The sequence below is a fragment of the Biomphalaria glabrata genome, chromosome 9 (genome assembly GCF_947242115.1).
Source record: "Biomphalaria glabrata chromosome 9, xgBioGlab47.1, whole genome shotgun sequence".
NCBI lineage: Eukaryota > Metazoa > Mollusca > Gastropoda > Planorbidae > Biomphalaria > Biomphalaria glabrata.
The window spans coordinates 44,274,467-44,294,754 of record NC_074719.1 but is presented as its reverse complement, the minus strand read 5'-3'; the positions used below and the strand labels follow the sequence as shown (position 1 = coordinate 44,294,754).

The window sequence follows — 20,288 nt, the reverse complement described above, 5'->3', positions numbered from 1 at the left end:
ACGGTATCTCACAGGTAGCCTATGGCAAGTCTAAACGAGGTGATAACATTCACTGCGAGCGTTCGAAACTACATAAATGGGCCCTTATCAAGTTTGTGCGTTGGTGAAGCCAGGAAAGTTGCCCTCAGTTCACGGGTATCTAGAAAGTGTAGAGGAACATTCAGTTCATCAGTACTGGTGTGATTTCTGAGACTAACTATATGGATTAGGTGTAGGCTGGTACTATATGGATAACTATACAGACATGTATAGATACATGCCAGGCGGCGTGATTGTATCACGTAAGTTACACATTAAATCCACAAAATATATCACTGAATGAGAGGCAATTATGAATGTAATTATATCACGCGTAGTTTGTCGTATACCAGCGCCCAAGCTGGACATTGCATACAATAGAACGTCGATTATCCAGATTAATTTGGACCGAGGCCTGACCGGACAAACGAATGCGCAATATATTATAAAAGCCCCATTTCAACTACAATATAAAAAAAAAATCATATGGGGGGGGGGTATCGCGTCGTACGTAAACATAAAATTAAAAGTAAAATATGCAGAGGAACAAAGCGTTCTAGTTAGGTAGTAGCGGCTAAGTAGGCCACCATCATTTAGAGAAATAATCGCTGATCGTCTGCTGCACATCAGCAAGATGTTGTCCCCCCTTTCAGTCGTAGAACTACAGTTCATCTCATAAAACACTTTTTCGTGTGACTGTAGAGCCCTAGTTCTGAGAGACACTCCCGTCCGCAGGTTAATGTGGCTTTCGCTTTGGTGGTAGAGGAGTCAGCCATTTGTTTTTGTTTGTTTGGCACCCTTTTCTTCCAGAGCTGAGGCGAATGCTTTTTTTTTTTTTTTGCTGTCCGTTGCTTTCTTGGTCACCATCTCTCTCTCCACATGGTGCGGTCTTCCCTTTAGTCAGCATCGATGCCCACTTCTTTCAGGCCCCGTTTGATTATATCCCACATATCGGATACTTAGATACTACGTACAGTTAAAAAAAGAGAGAGAGAGAGAGAGAGAGAGAGAGAGAGAGAGAGCATAGATATTTGACGTTCCACATAACAGACATGTAATACATGCTTAGGCGAATAGTGGTTACTTCGAGGGAAGCGCCCTCAGTTCACAAGTGTGTAGGTAAATATCCCTTTTTCAGACCTTGTGGTCTATGGGGCAGATGATGAAAAGATCCTCTGTTTCTGTGGCCCACGGTTAACGAGAGTGTCATGTGGCCAGCACAACGACCAACCGCCTTAAATTTACTTCTTCCCAACTAATGTCAGGTGCCCATTCGAAATGGGTGAACTCAGAGGCGCCAGGAAAGTAAAAATCCCAGTCTTCACCAGGATTCGAAACCGGGACCCAGGGTTCGGATGCCAAGCACTTTACCGCTCAGCCACCGTGCCTCTCAGTGGAGCTTAGTGCTTTAGTTATGTTTGTTTCCAAATAGATGGGACAATGTCCTTACGAAACGTTGAGTGTTAATCGATTGAGAATGTGGAGCTGGCCCAAACATGGCTACCTGCTACACGGCTACCTGCTACATGGCTACCTGCTACAGAGCACTGGAAACATGAACGTAAAGAACGAAGGTACGATCACGTGCAGGGCCTAAAACACGGATACTTAAAACCACCATTGAAACATATAGGTCTGTATCGCTGGCTAACATATAAGCCTTCGGAATTTCACGTACGATTAACTTTCCATTGTCCCTTTCAGTGGTGGAGGTTGTGGCGAGGCATCGGCTAGGGTCGGAAAGTTGTCGCCCACATCTCCACGCAACTGCATGATCTAAGGTCAGCAGCGTCACACAAGTCTGCCAGAATGGAGCACAGAAAGTGGCTACTGTTCTCATATGTACATGTCAGGTAGCCATTAGAGCTGGGTGAACTCAGAGGCGCCCGAAGATCCCGAAATTAAAAATCCCAGTCTTCACCAGGATTCGAACCCCGGTCCCCTTTACCGCTCAGCCACCGCGCCTCCTCCCCATTGAGCTGAGACAAACCAAATGTTTCAAGATCGACTTATTACGTTTGCCCTTTGCCTACTGGTCCGTTATGTTCTAATAGACTCAATAGAGCACAGAGCCTACACTCTGTTTGCTAACAGCGCTAGTTACGTGAATGAAATAACTCTCATTTATCTATTATTCTGTCTGATTCGTTTGTAAGTTAAACTACACATACGCAAAAAACAAAACAAAAAACAAAACAAAACAACTTAGTAGCGTGTTGGCATATTGTGAGTGAAATCCTAATGTTAATATTTGCGTCTGCATGCAACCACATTGCCAAGGGTTTGATATTTTTAACTCTTTCTCTCCTAATTGACAATGCCAACGTTGATTTAACCCACATTAAATTGATTTTGGATTTATAAACTTTTATTTGTGTTGTGTAAAAAGAGCATGCATTCCCCTATAATTCAATACCAAATATAACATTTTCTGATAACAAACAAAAAAGTTATTGAAGTTTAATCATAACAGGATAGGGAAATAGAAATGACCAAAATGAATAATTCTATCAAAACGAGGACATTAATTATGGAGAGAAAGAGTTAAACCAATAGATAACGTTTTTTGGTACTATTGCGCACCTCCAGTGCAAACCAATAATTATGAATGTTATATTAAGATTTTATGTACATGTGTATGGTTTTGTATTGTCTCCATACTTACAACAGTTGATTATTAAAAAACTCATTTAATTAAACAAGATTTGACTAAGATGGCTTAATAAGATCTTAGTTGTTTTTTTTTCTACAAAGCTTATATTAACTCACTCTGTCTGGTACAAATCTTGTACACGTTACTTTTTCCACTTCTCATTCTAGGATCAATTTGAAACTTTCTATTAGTTAATAAGTTAGTGGTAATTAATTTTGTTTTATATAAGGGGAGATAAATATTGCATTATTAAGAGATATGGCAGTAATTGAGTGGTTCTTTACCCAATATAAGCTTTGTTTTTTTTTTAAGTATTATTTTTTATTTTGCTTGTTTTTCCCCTTCATAAACACACAACTCTGCTTCAAACCTGGTTTGCCTGTACACACAGAGATCTGGCCACCAAGAGTAATGTTCCCTTTCGAGACCAGGATGTCCACTGTCCCAAAGCAGCATTGTGCATCAGTCTCTGTGGCTGATTATATCATGATAGTGTGAGATTTAAAGAAACAAAAAACATTCTAGGGAGAGGAAGTTTGATTGTTGAACAGCTTGGAATGAATTGATGTTAATTCTTAGTAAAAACATGTCGGACGGAATTCCTAATAAATTTGGCTGATTTACTGTTAGAATGAATGCAACACTCAAACATGCAGGCCCTAAACTGTCAGTTGACCCTCTTCAAAAGGACTGACAGTTTCTATTTCCCAAGACTTTTCCCAAGAAAGGGGATTGGGGAGGACGTGAATTATGCATAATTCAAAGTAAGAAAGTTTAGATTATTAATGCTGTATTGAATCACAGTTTCTTTTTCATTAATCATTTTCAATCCCCAATAAATTCTGACTTTATATGGCCAATGTTTTTACAAGTTTTATACCATGAAATATTTTAAATTAAAAGCGTTTTGCTCATTTCTATACTAGATGTTAATCCTGAAGGATTCAGAAAAGGGAGCCAGATATAGGTCTATAAATGGGGTGAGATTCTCCTCGTCTTTTAATTTCTAGGTCAGTTCTTTTTTAGTTTGAAATAAAGTGTAGATTATGCGGTACCATAATATTGCTTGTACATAACCACATACTTAGAGAGGAAAAGTTCAAGGTGCATAGAGGCTCTGGTGAGACTGGAAAATGTTTCAGCTTTAAACAATGCTTACCATCATCACCTGCCCACTTGCAAACTAGAATTTAGACTAATTAGTGAATGTCCTAACAGGGCCGGCCTTAGATGACTGGAGGCCCTAGGCAAAGTGAATTTGGTAGCCCCAAATGAAATAGAAAGATACAAAAATTAACATAAAAAAAAAAAAAATTATGCAATTTATTTAAAACCTAGTGTGCTCCAACAATAACAAGGGGGACAAACTTAGCCATTTCTTCTTTAAAAAAAATAGCTTTGAACCCTGTGTGAGACCCCCACCAATCGGAGGCCATAAGCAGCTGCCTAGTTTGCCTATGTCTAAGGCTGGCCCTGGTCGGTCCTAAGTGATGAATATTATTATTGATTAGTATATGTTTTGGTGAGCTTATTTTTTTCTAACATGGGAGGTAAGAAGAGATAATTGACAAATCAACTTTTGACAGGAGATTAAATTTATTATAAATTATTAGTTTTATATATATCTCAGTATTATATTATATACAAAACCAGACTTTGGCCAATAATAATGGCAGTATGAATGGAATAAAACAGCTCTAGTTATAATTTTCATAGTAATGTTTACTAGATTATCTAAAATGGTAATACAAATATATACATAGACTCTATAGACTCCGGTGTTATTATATTGGTCAGCTTTACCATTTGTCCTTTGGGCCCAAGTCATCGTAAGAGGAAGCTTTGACTGGGATCTAGTTCTTGATCTATGCAAGGCCCCCACCAATCATAAGCTCTAGGTGGCTGCCTAGTGACAATATGACAATCTAAGGCTATGGCTATGCTGATTCCCAAGGCTGGATCTGACAATTATTATACTTAGTTTACTAAGTATAGAATCTAGATAATAAGTATAGAATGGATATATAGTCCATAGACTGGTAGATTAATTATTAGATCTATATAATCTGTATAGTGTATAGATCTATAATTATATAGAATCTAGATCTAAAATGTTTAAAAATGTTTAAAATGTTTTATATGTTTTGGATGTTCCTTCAGAGTTGAAGATAATTACTTCCTAGTCCAAACCTCCCGCAGGACGACGGGGGATGGGAGCGGGCAGGGTTTGAACCCGGGACCATCGATGAATCTGAACGACAGTCCAGCGTGCAAACCGCACGACTAGGCAGCCATCTAATCTAGAATCTAGATAAAAATATATCCACAGACAGAAGTGTGCCACTGTGAGTGACTGTGTGTTATATATACATGTGTGTCACAGTGTCTGTGTGAAGTGTGAGTAGGGAGCTAGGCTTCCATTAACTTTTCTTGTAAACTTTGTTAGTTAGTAACAGTTTTAAATAATGCTATATTAATCTGAAGATCTAGACTAGACACTATAGTCTAGAGTAGATCTTGAGATCTAAACCTATGAGATACTTAGCTAATATAATTATAATAGCTACTATGATGATGAGTATGATTTATGATCATATTAATCATATGATGGATCTATTAATAAAGCTATAAGACTATAATTAATATTATAATAATAATATTATATAATAATAGATATCAAATATCAGATATAATGATATATATTATATATTATAGGATTATACTTATAGACTCCGCTTAGATCTACAGAGTGTCACTAGTCACTAGACTAACTAGAGTTAGAGGCTTAGATCTGGAATTTTGGCAGAATGACTAGAATTAGAAAAAGCCACCAGGGTCGATGCAATTACTGAATTAGGCACCTTACCACGGATCTTTTTAGATAACGGATCATGCCGGTTTATTTGCACCCTTTGTTGATATATGAAGACAAAAGGTCTATGTTTGGTTCAAAGTTCAAAAGGTGTTGAAATTCCTCAGAGAAGGATCGTTAGCATCACAGATCTAGGCTGTATTGTCAAATTGCCGATGTCAAAGGTTAGGAGTTCATTGGAAAGTTAAAAACAAAAATCATTGGTTCTTGTTAGTAAAATTAGACCTATGGCACAAATTGTGACAAATTTAATACAAATTCATTAGACCATGGTGATTAGACTAGCTTCTAGATTCTAGCATGCAGATTCTAGATCTATCTTAATGTAGATTCTAATTATTTTTTTTTACAGACTAAAGTTCTCTTGAACTGTTTGCGACATAGTCATCTTATTCATTTTTTTTTTAAAATAAAATTACGAGTAAAAGCAGTGTTTCTCAACTTTTCGGTGCCGATTTTTTAAAAAAGTTCATGCATGAACCTTGTTTTCACCAATTTTATCTTTATATAGATCTATCTAATGGGCAATCAAATATCAAAATTATCATCAAAAGAATTCCCATAATTAAAAAATAGATTCGTGTAGTCTTGGGATGCTAATTGACTCATCCTATACCTCATGTGCCTATTTATTGAAACTATATTTGTAAAATTGGTGATGAGCTTTCTAAATTTAGTGATTTAACTAAAGGTGTATTACTCTGGTCAAATGTGAATATTCGTTTGTTATGAATCTCACTGCTCTATTTTATGTCTGTTCCAGTTTCTTAATTAATGTTTTTTTGAATTGAGGGGTCCCAAACAGAGGATGCATATTCTATTATTGGCCTAACCATCAAGGTTAACTAACATTTTAGTTTTATGTTCCTTATATATAAGGTCCTGTTTTGATAGGATAAGATTAAAAGTAGTTCTAGAATCTAGATTTCTAGACCAATAAACTGCTTCAGTTCCAGACCCAAAAATTTAGACTATATACTATTTTAGATACTATAAACCAATGTTTCTCAAACTTTTTTGACCCTGGGAAAACTTTTTAGTCCAAACTTGCCCATTGACCCCTGAGTTAAAAAGCTACATAAATGCATAGTATATAAATTACAAAAGTTAAAGTTTTTGTTGAAAGTGTGTTTATTAAAATTCTAATGTTTCTTTAAAATAACATTTAAAAAATATAATGATTTGGACAAATGTAATGAGAATTTATGAGTGTATTTAGATATGTTCGGTTCAATGTTTGTAAATATTAACTGCAAACAAGTATACGCAAATCTCTACGAGCACAAAATTCTAGTTCGTTTCTTTTATTTGTCGAGGTTCATTTCAACAATGAATCCGCATTCTACCATATAAGAAGATGGGAAAACAGTCAATGACTTCTATACAGTGACCAATAATACAGGACATAAAATGGGATTCTGCTTTTGAAACCAGAATTTGTGGTATCCTTGTTCAAACATTGGTTTAAATTTCTCATTTTTAAATATTTCAATAAGCTGCTCATGTGTTAGAATGGATTCATCTGTGATTGAGGTAGTTTGTCCATGCGTTAAAGTCAGTAATATCCATGTGAAGAATGTTTCCAAATCTTTTATTTATGTTGTCAAAGAATAGTACCTAATAGACATAATATATTAAACAGTGTTATTGACAAATATAGATCTATAGGGCGAGTTGATTTGTGTTCAAATTATCTGATTGCTTAAACTAGCTTATAGATCTAGCGACGAAATAAAGAAAATTAAATGCAATTTTTCTCTTCCTTTGTACCCCCTACGATTGTCTCAGGCTCCGCGGATCACAGTTTGAATATTAGATAAGAAGATGTCTTTTGCCACGAGATTAGAACCTTTGAAAGTCTTAATTAATTAAATTGAATATTTTACGACTACCAAGAAATGTCGATAGGTCTTTAGGCTAGAAACGAACTTGACCAATCATTTATTTTTTTCTCTATTTTCCACACTCGTTAGCTCTAGTCTAGATTATCTAATCTAGATTCTAGAATCTATATAGTTAGGCTCTATCTTTAGATCTAGAATATATTTCTAGATAGGCATGAAATCTAGATCTACAATCTACAACCAGTACGTTATGTGTCACGTGATATTATTGATAAACATAGATCTAGAATCTAGATATCTACTATAAATGTAACTATACTATACTATACTACTAGATCTATAGTGTCTATACTACTAGATCTAGATCTTAAATTTAAATATACATCTAGTTTACAACATACTTGATACTACATAGGAATAGGGGTGATAGGGTAAAAGCCAGGGTATGACACTATTATGATAGAGTAAAGCCTAGGCTGCTATTCACTATTGCTAACATAGCGGCAAACGAAAACCGTACGTAAACAAACAAATGACAATGACGAGATCAGAGCCTCAGGCTCAGCGTGCAGTTTTTAAAAATCTAGACTATTCTAGACACTAAACTTCACTAAACAGTATGAGTAAACTGTAGGTCTAAGATTTATATTACTGTAACTGTAGTGTAGATCTTTGACTATGTCACTATCCGATCGGTGATCTAGTGTCTAGACTAGACCAGAATCTTTCAATCTAGATTCTTTTTTCTAGATCACTAGATCTAGATTCTAGATCATACTCATAGTAGATAGTAGTATTTTTAGTAGATCATTAGTAGATTAAGTAGATATATATGTAGCCTACTAGATCTAGAATCTAGTCTATATCTAGATTAATCTAGAAGATAATTTTATATATATATATATATATATATATATATATATATATATATATATATATATATTAATTATATTGTCTGTGTATGTGATTTTTAAAAATTGTTTACAGTGTGAGTGAACATAAATTATAATTAGTCTATATCTAGGTAATACAGAAATAATAAATTCAAACTAGAACTTAATAAATTCAAACTAAAAAAATGTTAACAAAGACAGACTTACTAAGTAAAGTTTATTTTGTGTAATTCTTAATCTAGTATCTATATCATTCCTCTACTTTACACAAATGTGTATAACAAACCAAATATATACAAATTTTCATACTTTAAAAAGACTTAAACTTGTAAAATTTGAAGTAGCGGTATTAGCTTACGAGACTAGCAACGTTAAATCAGGTTTCTCTTATATTTTAAGAATATGCAGAAAAAAATGCAGATTACAAATATGTAATTTGATTTCCTCGGAGATAAATAGTTTTTAAAATATACATTTTTAAGTTTTATTTCTTATTACCATATATTGTCATTGGAAATACGCCATTTTGGTTTTAAGGCTTAATACTAGACTATCTCCCTTGAATTACTTGCCAACATTTTTCTGTTGCTGTTTTGTCTTTCTTTCTAGCAGCTATTAGGACTAATAAGTCACTAATAATAATAATAATGTTACTTAAAATGTAGATATATAGTAAACTAGATATAGAGCATAGATTGATGGCTGTAGATCTATCTAGATTAATTTGAGACATTTGTGTGATTTTATTTTTAGGTAAGGTAGTTGAAAATGCATAACCACTTTCTATGACACAGTCACTGGCACATAAATCATAATCAGATTATTACAATTATTAATTCTTATGTACTAATTATAGACTATGATTATTGCAGTTTCTTAAAACCAGGGATGTGATATTATATATGCACTTTTTTTTGTTAACTTCTAGGGTGGGTGGTTTAATTTCCTGTGACTTATTGAGCTAATGTACTACATCCATAAAATGATTGAGATGCAAAATCTGAATTTATATCATTGCTAATCACTAGACTGGCATTTTTCACACTGTTATGGGAGTCTTTTTTTTTTAAATCAGGTGTCTGGCAGGTCTGAATTAATAAAAGTTTGTCCTTAAGGCATGAAAAAGTTTCCCTTTCAGACCTTGTGGTCCATAGGACAGATGATGTAAAGGTCATCCATTTCTTTGGCCCACAGTTAACGATGGTGTCATGTAGCCAGCACAACGACCAATCACCTTTATTTTTCCCTAACTAATGTCAGGTACCCACTAGAGCTGGTTGAACTCAGAGGCATCCGAAGATCCCTAATTAAAAATCAGTCTTCACCGAGATTTGAACCCGGGACCTTTGGTTTGGAAGCCAAGCGCTTTACCGGTCAGCCACTGCACCTCCCTCTTTAGGTATTGGCTAACAGAAAATGCCTGCTTATAAACTTTAAGAAGGTCTGGTATGCGCTCTGGACTGTCATCTCAATGGTCCTCAAGTTCTGGGTTCAAACCCTGCCTGCCACCATCCCAGCCATCATGCTGGAGGTTTGGGCAAGGCTATAATAATCTTCAGCCCTGAAGAACTCTTGAAACATGTAAAACAAACAAACATTTATAAAAGGATTTGAAGGCCAGTAGTAATTAATTTGACTAAAGCTTGGCAGATGACAAAATAAAACCACAAAGAGATCCTTCTAAATGCTTGGGAGAGAAAAAGTCCTCAGATAAAATGTGTGAATTAACTTGTGAACATATCATAGAAATATGAACCACACTAAAGCTTCATGTTTTTATATATCCAGATCTTCAATTATTTTTGGGGGTAAAATAAAAAAAAAGAAAGACTGCCATAGGTTTGTCCTATATGATATTATAAGAATGTGACGTCAGAGAAGGGTTAGTGTGGTGTATGACTAAAACCCGAATGAAAAATAGTTCCATAGGGAAAATCTAAAGATGTCAGTTTGAAGTCCGAATTTGGACAGGTCATAATCAAAGGAATGGGAGAAGCATTGATGGATGGCTTCTAAGATCTCAAAATGTCATTGATACTAGAAGAAAAAGCATTATCTGTAGTGCTGTAAGCATTGTTGAAGTATTTTCAATGTTTATTTAAATTTTACTACAAGCCCCTATTTGGTTCAGAATACTTTTTCTCTTATTTCCTACTTAAACCCCCCAGGTGTGTGTTCTGGTCAGGTACATCTTATGGAGTGAAAACTATGGTAAATACTTTATATCTTGCTTTCTGATAGCCCTGGATTGTTTCTATAAATAACTTGTATAAATATTTTGTATTATGTTACTATTTAATTAGGCCTTAATTACCTTATTACTAGGTGTCCAACAACTTAAATCCCTGTCACTTAATCCACACCATTGACAATCCATTGACTCTTAATCACCTATTTTATAACCCAGAAATTTTGAACAATTAAAAAATTAAGAATTCAGCAAGAATTTCATTCAATTTTAATTTTTTTGAATATAAAAATGGCAACAAGTCTCAGACTCAAAATATATATTTTACAACATTTACAACTGAAAATTTATATATATATATATATATTTACTTGAGTCACCTAGATTTTATTTCAAGCTATTGTAGACCTGCTCTGTGCTTAATATTACACTGAGGAATTGGCTACAAAAGTAAAAAAATTCCATAAGTAGGATTTATTATCTCGATTATATATTTTTTTTACACTTATTCTTTAATGTCAATGCAAAAATATGTATTAAGAACCCTAAAACAGATCAAACCCTTACTAGGCCTGTTGCTTCCTTGGTTGCTCTTCCTGTTGTAGACCTGCTCCACAGCTGAATTTTAGATTGGATTAGGGGCATCATAGATTAAGAATTGGTCAAAAATCTTCATCTTCATTCTCATTTTATGTTGGTGGGTTCAGATGCCTAGACCAATATTTGAGACTGAGCAGTGGTTTCCAGATCAGGTAGCTCTCCAAATTCAAGCATATATATATATTATATTCTTTTTATCTGTGGTTCTCAAACTTGCCCACAGACCACTAAGTGAGAAAGCTACATAAATGAATACTATATAAATTACAAAAAAAAAAATGTTGAGGGAGTGTGTAATGAAATTATAACCTTGTTTTAAAAAAGTTTAACAAATATACTTGTTTTAAAAAAGTTTAACAAATATATAACGTCAGCGAGGTTGAGATTTTATGAGATTATTTATGTCCCGCTCAATGTTTGTAAGTAGCAACAGCAAATCTTCAGGAGCACTAATTTCTGGTCAGCTTCTTTTACTTGTGATAAGGTTCATAACAAAGATGAATCCACGTTCTACCAAATCTAGGAGAAATCAGTCAGCATCTTCTGTACAGTAGCCTATATTGCAGGACGTAAAGTTGGAATGTTTTTCTAACCCGAACTTATGTTCACACATTGGTTTAATTTATTTTATTATGTGGGTTAGGGTAACTGCTTCTGTATTAGTATAGATTCATCTGTGTTTAAGATCTAGTTTGTCCACATGCAAAAGGGTTCATAACTCATTTGGGAATATCCAAGTGAAGAATGTTTTAAAATCTTTGGTTTAGGTCGTCATATAATAGTTCTTAAGAGACATATTAAACAGTAGTGAGGTGCGGGCTAATTATTATTCAAGTTATCCGATAAAATAAACTGGCTTTCAATGAAAAAGGTATTTTAATTTTATACATTTATCATCTTTCTGAGAACCCCTACAATTGTCTTGCAGACCCCTGTAAGTCCAGGATGGTTTGAGAACAACTGCTTTATATATTAGGTTAGCGTGGAAGATGTACTTAAAATTGTTGCTTTGAAAAAAGTCTTAGACAATGCTAAATTAAAAAAAAAGTTATGGGGATTAATCAAATGACCAGAAGATTAAGTGGCCGACAAATAATAAGACTTCGGGATTAAGTGACAATGATTCTATTACAAAGTTTATAGTTTAAAAGTTAGATCAGTTTAAAGTTAGGTTTGCATTACTCAACCACCCAACCTTTTTTTTCCCTCTTTAAACAACAATATTCACATATTTCATCGTTGGAAATATTCACCAGTTTACTCCTTGAACTGGGCATATCACTTGTTATGAAAGCCGAGAATAACAACAAGTAATTTGACTTAAAAGATGTAGTCATGTTTATAGGTATTTTAATTGTGATGGGTTTAATTTAAATAATGGGGCATTAACCAAATGTATACACATTGATCTAGAGATTGTATGACTAGCTCAACTGTTGTTAAATACTGCATTATTAATTTTTTTTGTTTTCAGTCGGAATGATCCATTTGTTATAAATAAGCTTGCCAAAATTTGAACACAAATTTTTAATATTGAATTTTGATTAGACCTCTTGAGTTAGTCAGGTCTACTTTACTAACATTAATAACAAAAAAATGTGTTGCCTTTTTTATAAAAGATGTTTGTTTCTTTACACATTACTAGGGAGTTCAGCTAGTATCAGCCTCACAGTTATTCTATATACGATGAAACCCATTTGTAAATCTGGCCACTTTCTTGCTGTTGGATTGTCTCCCCTCCTCTGCCCCTCAAGCGTATGGTGACATGCTTTTGCATAGAAATATATTTAGTCTATAAGGCTTGTCTGAGAACTTGAAGATTTCTTTAGCTTCCTTATATTTATTTGACGCTAACAGTACACAAAATTTAGACTTTGATAAATTAAATTATATAAAAGTTAAGATAATCCAGCTCAGATCTACAGATTTAAGTAAAACTGGATTACAAATCTTTACAATTTGCTTTATCATTCTTTGATATCAACATATAATTGTCGAAAATTTATTTGCTGTCTAAAACAACCGCCATCTCCTTCCCTTACAAAAAGCTCTCCGGAAGATTTGCCTTAAGGACTACCATTAAGTGCCCTAGAAAAGTCCTGTAAAGAAATAAAACTGCATTTAATTTGACTGAAAGCTTATTTGATATTTCGATTATTATTTCAATGCTGTTTCAGGTTTGACTAATGAGAATTGCCAGAACCGACTAACCTCTTTTCAAGGACATGCCGAGGCGCTTAAGAAAACCAAACTACACTCATGAGGAGACCATGATTCTTTTGGAGCACCTTGACATGCACAAGCATGTGATCTACGGCAAAGGGAGCAACCAAGAGCGGGCGGACGTCTGGGCAGCAATCACCGTAGCCGTCAACTCCATACCAAACAGTGCAGGCAGAACAAAGAAGGTATTTCTTTATTTGAAATTAAATTTTTTTTTTACAAGTAAAAAGCAAGAAGGTGTTTATTAAAGTGATTCGTATCTTCTTATATAATACAGACCTTACTTCAAAAAGGAAGATGATTACGTCCTACGTGTCATGCATTCAGTCATGCATGTCAAATTCTGCCAAGTCACTGGTTTTCCTGGCTAGCTAATACGAATGTCTTTGTTATTTTGATTTGAAATAAATTGTGCATGTCATAATCAAGAACTAATTTCTTGAAAGACTTTTGCCGAAAGGTTTTTCATAATTTTGGATTTTTGTTGTTTACATTTTTAAAAAATATAGGTATAAGTAACAATTTTGTGTGTCGAAATGTAGTAAAGTCAAAATAAAAAATTGAAAAGAAAATCGATTCAAGTGATAACAAGTTTATTGTTATGAGATATTCCATTTCATTATTAGAGTATCTTAATAATACTTATTATGTATGTAGTTCATTTGGTACACACTAAAAAATTGTTAAAATTAGACCATAGTAATGCAAAAAATTTTTATATTTTTTTTTTGCTATTAAAAAAAATATTTTTATTTTAATCTATTTGAAGTTTGTCCGTATTGTAATTTGTAGCTTTGAAATTGTTTATAATTCCGTAATATTATCCTGTCCAAAATGTGAAACCTACTTCTTTTTTAATAGTTTCAAATGCTTATATTTTTTTTGTACAACTTAGCTGTACCCCTGTTTTTTTTTAGGTATTCACCTGCCTAATGTTTAATCACTGTTCCAGCCAACTCAAAAAATGATGCATTGCAGCTTTATTAGTAATGTAATAGCTTGTGTTAAAGCATATGCAATGCTTAAGTGCACCATAGCCTACTTTGTGCCAGTATATTGGTGAAACATATCATAGTGACAACATATTAGTGTACCGTAGCCCACATAGTGCCAATGTATTAGTGAAGCATATCATAGTGACAACTTATTAGTGAAACATAGCCTACTTAGTGCCAAATATCAGTGAAACCTAGCCTAATTTAGTACCAATTAATGTATTGGTGAAGCATATCATAGTGACAACTTATAAGTGAAACATAGCCTACTTAGTGCCAATGTATTTGTGAAGTATATCATAGTGACAACTTATTTGTGAAGTATATCATAGTGACAACTTATTAGTGAAACATAGCCTACTTAGTACCAATATATTGGTGAAACATATCATAGTGACAACATATTAGTCTACCATAGCCCACATAGTGCCAATGTATTAGTGAAGCATATCATAGTGACAACATATTAGTGTACCATAGCCCACATAGTGCCAATGTATTGGTGAAGTATATCATAGTGACAACATATTAGTGTACCATAGCCCACATAGTGCCAATGTATTAGTGAAACATATCATATTGACAACATATTAGTGTACCATAGCCCACATAGTGCCAATGTATTGGTGAAGCATATCATAGTGACAACTTATTAGTGAAACATAGCCTACTTAGTGCCAATGTATTAGTGAAACATATCATAGTGACAACATATTAGTGTACCATAGCCTACTTAGTGCCAAATATCAGTGAAACCTAGCCTATTTAGTACCAATGAATGTATTGGTGAAGTATATCAGTGACAAAATATTAATGAAACATAGCCTACTTATTGCCAAATATCAGTGAAACCTACCCTATTTAGTACCAATGAATGTATTAGTGAAGCATATCTGTTACATACAAACATTCTTATAAAGAGTACTCATAAACATGCATGATCATTTAACATGACCAAAAGGTAGTCTATGAGATGTATCGTCAATAACAGTCCCCGTGTGACTTTATTGTTAATAACGAGCTCCCATAAGACTTATAGCTAGAATTAGGTACTTCAGATCAACAGATCAGTGTTAAAGGTGTGCTGGCACGTTCGTCCAGTGGCATATTGGCCCCTACTTGTATTTCCTAGGTTATTAAGTATAACCTCTAGGTATACAATTAAACCAATGTATGCAAAACAAGACTTAACAAAGTCGCAGGTAAACATATATACAATGTTGATTTACATGAAGAGTAAAGTAAATGTGTAAATAAATGGCCATCAACTCATAGGCCTTCTCAACACAAAATAAACAAAAGTTACACATTCAAGAATAGTATGGCAAATCGCCCTAGTCATATATTACAACTAAATATACAATCTATTGTCAGATTTGAGAAATCACACATCAGTGTAAACAAAAATGAAGGTTACAGGCCTTAGGTCAACGCACGACCACTTGTGGCCACCCTTGGGTCACAGGGTTCAGGACAACACAACCACTTTTAGCCAAAAAAGGGTCATGATGAACTATAAGCTTCAGGGAAACCTATGAGCCTATAAGCTTCATAGAATCCGACCTATAGACATCCATTTGGTAAAGCCTATCTGATGAGTCAATACAAAGTTGAATCCCTCAGAGACAAGGCTAAAAAAAATGTCACGTTTGGGAGTACCCCAGGATGCAGAACATCAGGGTAAAAATATACTGCCTGGAAATCATTTGAGGCTATATCTACTAATTAGTCACATTATATAAAATACAATAATGACTAAAGATATACTTAGCCCAAAGATCTCTTTAACTAGTTTTGAACATATTATTGATTTTTTTTTTTATGTTTCTAACTTGATCTTCTAATGTTTTCAATAAATTAGGAGCTCAAACATCGGTGGAAGGACTTGACACATAGGATGAGGCTACTAGAAAAGAAGATCAAAGACTCCGAAGACGAGAAAGCAAGAGTGAACATTTCCCCCTATTATTACCTAGTCATGAAGATTCTAGGAGAAAAGAATGAATTCAATGGGTATTCAATAACAGCTGGGGAAGAGAAAAATGAATCCACTTTTGTGGGTTTGGAGGACAGTGGTCCTGAATTGGCAATATCTTCTGACCAGGATGTCAAACCTGATAAAAACCTTTTGTATGCTTTGGTATCAAACTCCTCTGAAGTTTGTGCAAATGGCTATCCTTCTATTGCAGACGCTAATAACGGCATGGTGTCAGATTGCGCCAGTGCTATAGGCTTGCCTGAGCCAAGTAGTTTTTGTTCTTCCGGTCCAAATGTATCTCCTTCCAAGTCTAGAAAGACCTCTCGTCGGGCACAGCCTTCCATTTCCTCTTCAAGGAAGTCTCTAGCACACTCAAAGTCTAGTTTAATATTGGAAAAAAAAGCAGCCACTAGAAGCTCGTCAGCTCGACATGGTCATGCAGTCACGAGGCAGTCTCTGCCTACAATGAGGCTTGACCCGTATACGCAAGAAGTGTTGGCTATCGATGAACTAGAAACAGATTCGGACACTGAAGATGACATTTACTTTCAGCCTCAGACAACTGAATATAACAAGTCGAAATGTCCCATTCTTGAAAATGGAGGTAATTATTTTTTTTACAGAAATTTAAAAAAACTGCAACATTTATAAGCTTTAATTTTTAAATTAACACCTTGAAACAAGTAATTTTTAAGACTGTATTAATTACTTATTCTTTAACTAATCATTTAAGATTAATTTATAATGGCTGACATCAGGTTTAGCTCTTATGATTTGTTTTGGTAGAAAAAAAACAGTTGTCCATCATGCTTCCCACATGACACTGTCATTTAAGTGTACTGGTGAAGGTATTACAAATGACTCATTGACCCCCTAGATAACAAATGGAACTTAAAAGAATTAGACTCAGCAGCCCATCCATAAAAAATATTAAGTCTCTTTTGCGTCAAAGTGAATTTTTATTCCATTGAATCTGAATAGAAAAATTACCCAATGATAATTGAGAGCAAGTGACTTCTATTTAACAGATGATATTATTGAGACTACAATTTTACTGTTAGACATTCAAATATTGTTGTTGCTTGCTTGTACATTAATTCTGCATGTTTAACACTCTACACTCAATTTGTAATACAAAGTTTCTTAGAGCATTCCATGTTGAAAGTTTGTATCACTTTTCGTTCTCACCACCCTTGCCTCTATAAATAATTATGTGAATCTTTGGTTAGTCACCTTTTTTTTTTTAGGTTTAAAATAATGAGAGAAAAAGTAATCCATAATGTGTTATATGGGTCTGATAGTAATAACCCAAAAGCTTACACATACACGCATTTATCTTATCTTGTTAGCAGTCCCAAAAATCTCTCCAAGGAGTTCCGACTTAAAACCAAAATTGAAAATCAGAGCAGTTTATGTTATTGTGCTATATATTTTTTAAAAGTATATTAATGTGTTATTTTATTTTCAGATGTTACAGCTACATCCAGAAGGTATACAGGCAGCCGGTCTCCTAGAAAGAGAAAGCTTTCCTGCGATGAGAGCTACCTGCAGTCCTTATCTCTGGAAGAACTGAAACATGTGTATCTCATCAAAAAGATCCAGATGGTTTCTCAGAGGACTAGGTGTTTAAAACTGTTGGAAGACAAATTGGAATACCAGCTTCAGCACTTGCATCATCCTCATTGATCACCGTGGCTTGCTGTTAGCAGCAGATAGATGTCTGGCTGTTCAGGTAGATCACTGTGACTTGCTGTTAGCAGCAGATAGATGTCTGGCTGTTCAGGTAGATCACTGTGACTTGCTGTTAGCAGCAGATAGATGTCTGGCTGTTCAGGTAGATCACTGTGACTTGCTGTTAGCAGCTGATAGATGTCTGGCTGTTCAGGTAGATCACTGTGACTTGCTGTTAGCAGCAGATAGATGTCTGGCTGTTCAGGTAGATCACTGTGACTTGCTGTTAGCAGCAGATAGATGTCTGGCTGTTCAGGTAGATCACTGTGACTTGCTGTTAGCAGCTGATAGATGTCTGGCTGTTCAGGTAGATCACTGTGACTTGCTGTTAGCAGCAGATAGATGTCTGGCTGTTCAGGTAGATCACTGTGACTTGCTGTTAGCAGCAGATAGATGTCTGGCTGTTCAGGTAGATCACTGTGACTTGCTGTTAGCAGCAGATAGATGTCTGGCTGTTCAGGTAGATCACTGTGACTTGCTGTTAGCAGCAGATAGATGTCTGGCTGTTCAGGTAGATCACTGTGACTTGCTGTTAGCAGCTGATAGATGTCTGGCTGTTCAGGTAGATCACTGTGACTTGCTGTTAGCAGCTGATAATGACAGGCAGATCAGATTGTTAGTGCAAAGCTAAAATTCTGTTCATTTGTCATCCTCCACTACTCTGCGGAAGGTTATGGCAATAGGATATAATAATGTTCTGTGTAAAATGAGGTGTCTGTGTCGTGTAATTTGTGATTTAAAATTACATTTTTTTAACAAGGACATTAATTTATTATGAATTCTCAACTTGTGTAAATGATTATCCTTGTTTGAAATGAATTTGTAAGCTTTTACTTGAAATATTTATTATTATGTTTTTATTTCTTGAAAAATGTTTCTGAACTTTATTTCCTGAATATACACTTCCCCCAATATGTAGATTTTCGTGTACACATTCTCTCAGACCCAGCTTCGGACACCAGATGTAAAACGTTTTACTGTACAGCTGTATTTATTCATGCTGTGATAGTTCTATGTTAAAACATAACTTGACTAATAGATGTTAAGAGATTCATTTTTTTGGGGCTTGTAGAACTTGACTCTCTCTCTCTTCTATTCATTTTACAGGCTAGTCTGTACTCTTGTCAGTTTTACACCATGTCTAGTCATTTTTGTTTGACTTTTAGTTGTTTTTATAGTCATTCCCATTACTGTTGATACCTGACACTAGTTGCATATTTTTAAATAACCCTAAGTTCTTTTTTCATTTCTTCTCATTTTTATGTTGGATTGTTCAGACGAGTAATCCTTTATCTGAGATGAACCGTGCAATTTCTAGATCAGGCAGTTCTTCTTATAGTTTTTCTTTTATAGGAGGGTTTTGGGGGTGAAGGTGGGGGGGGGGGGGGGGGGGGGCATTTTTTGGGGGGTACTTACAATAGAGCATTATCTTGTTACGTTCTACAAGGGCAAATTTGGCTAGTCCTTATTTTTAGCTTCCGGAAAATATGTTGTCTCATTCTGTTGTGTCTGGTTCTGTTGGTCATGTTGGAACAGCTTGTTTTAGGCATCATTTGTCTTGAAATTTGGGTGAAAGCTGGCTGCAGTCACATTGAAAAGTTATCATACTCTAATCCATTTGGATATCAGTATGGACCACTTTCTTAAACCTTCATTGAAAAAAAGTTTCATTTCTTGCAAACTGATTCTTTTTCTGTGTATCTAGAGGTACAATTTTTGTTTTACACAATACTGGCTTGCTATGATATAAAAATGCTTAAGAAAGTTTTAAATGTTCCAAGTGGGAAACCTTGTTTATAATATGGCTGCAGGCATTGACTTGAAAAAAAGACTTTGATTAGTTACTGATAATTAAAATTTATGTTTAATAATGGGAACATAAATATACAACAGAAAAGTCTAGTCATTAATTTTGACTGACAAATTCCACATAGAAACCAATCATGCTCCACTCCTCCACAGTCTAGATGAGCCCACTGGTCTCAAGGAGTGCCACAAATCATATTCTCTCTAATATTTTCTTCACACATAAAAGAGCACAGCGTCTGCATGGTAAGCTTGCAATAGTTTGAAAAACACCTCATGTAATGGCTTTTGTTGGTTGTGTGAGGAGGCATGATCACATGATTATTCTAGCAATCTCATTGACTTCTTGAATTCTTTGTATGCCAGGCAAAGTAACATCAGCCAAATCTGTAGCCATTCTCTTCAAAATGATAAGTGGTGGGATGAATGTTGTTGCAGCATATTACAGTTGTATATAGAAAAATAGAGCCTATTACAGTTGTGTTCG

The 20,288-nt window shown here is 34.7% G+C and overlaps 3 protein-coding genes across 7 annotated transcripts in view; 2 read left to right on the top strand and 1 right to left on the bottom strand.

Annotated features, from left to right (window-relative positions):
• Window positions 1-5,851, bottom strand: part of LOC106071585 (carnitine O-acetyltransferase-like) — a 59,090-nt gene extending 53,239 nt beyond the window's left edge. Inside the window, exons 1-2 of one of the 2 annotated variants that reach the window (XM_056040095.1) lie at window positions 5,538-5,851; window positions 3,042-3,146 (exon numbers count right to left, since the gene is read on the bottom strand). In XM_056040095.1, coding sequence (XP_055896070.1) covers window positions 3,042-3,146; window positions 5,538-5,564 — 132 coding nt within the window. In that variant the 5' untranslated portion in view covers window positions 5,565-5,851. The remainder of the gene's footprint in view (window positions 1-3,041; window positions 3,147-5,537) is intronic. The other variant, XM_056040096.1, reaches the window with a different exon arrangement.
• LOC129928052 (uncharacterized) overlaps window positions 1-20,288 on the top strand; it is a 235,825-nt gene that overhangs the window by 61,033 nt on the left and 154,504 nt on the right. The window lies entirely within an intron of this gene.
• Window positions 48-18,631, top strand: LOC106071614 (uncharacterized). 4 transcript variants are annotated; one of them, XM_013231759.2, is made up of 5 exons: window positions 48-281; window positions 10,449-10,491; window positions 13,246-13,476; window positions 16,148-16,868; window positions 17,733-18,631. In XM_013231759.2, exons 3-5 carry the CDS (start codon window positions 13,294-13,296, stop codon window positions 17,948-17,950), a joined length of 1,122 nt encoding a protein of 373 aa, XP_013087213.1. In that variant the 5' UTR covers window positions 48-281; window positions 10,449-10,491; window positions 13,246-13,293; the 3' UTR covers window positions 17,951-18,631. The 4 variants fall into 4 exon arrangements, with proteins under 4 accessions (XP_013087213.1, XP_013087222.1, XP_055896091.1 ...); XM_013231775.2 differs by lacking the exon at window positions 48-281 and adding an exon at window positions 6,824-7,630; XM_013231768.2 differs by lacking the exon at window positions 10,449-10,491.

Excerpts from the sequence above, each read along its gene's own strand:
- LOC106071614 (XM_013231768.2), top strand. The coding sequence starts at position 13,294 with ATGCCGAGGCGCTTAAGAAAACCAAACTACACTCATGAGGAGACCATG. Across the intron at positions 13,477-16,147 it reads GTGCAGGCAGAACAAAGAAG|GAGCTCAAACATCGGTGGAA; the intron begins GTATTTCTTTAT and ends TCAATAAATTAG. Across the intron at positions 16,869-17,732 it reads TCCCATTCTTGAAAATGGAG|ATGTTACAGCTACATCCAGA; the intron begins GTAATTATTTTT and ends TTTTATTTTCAG.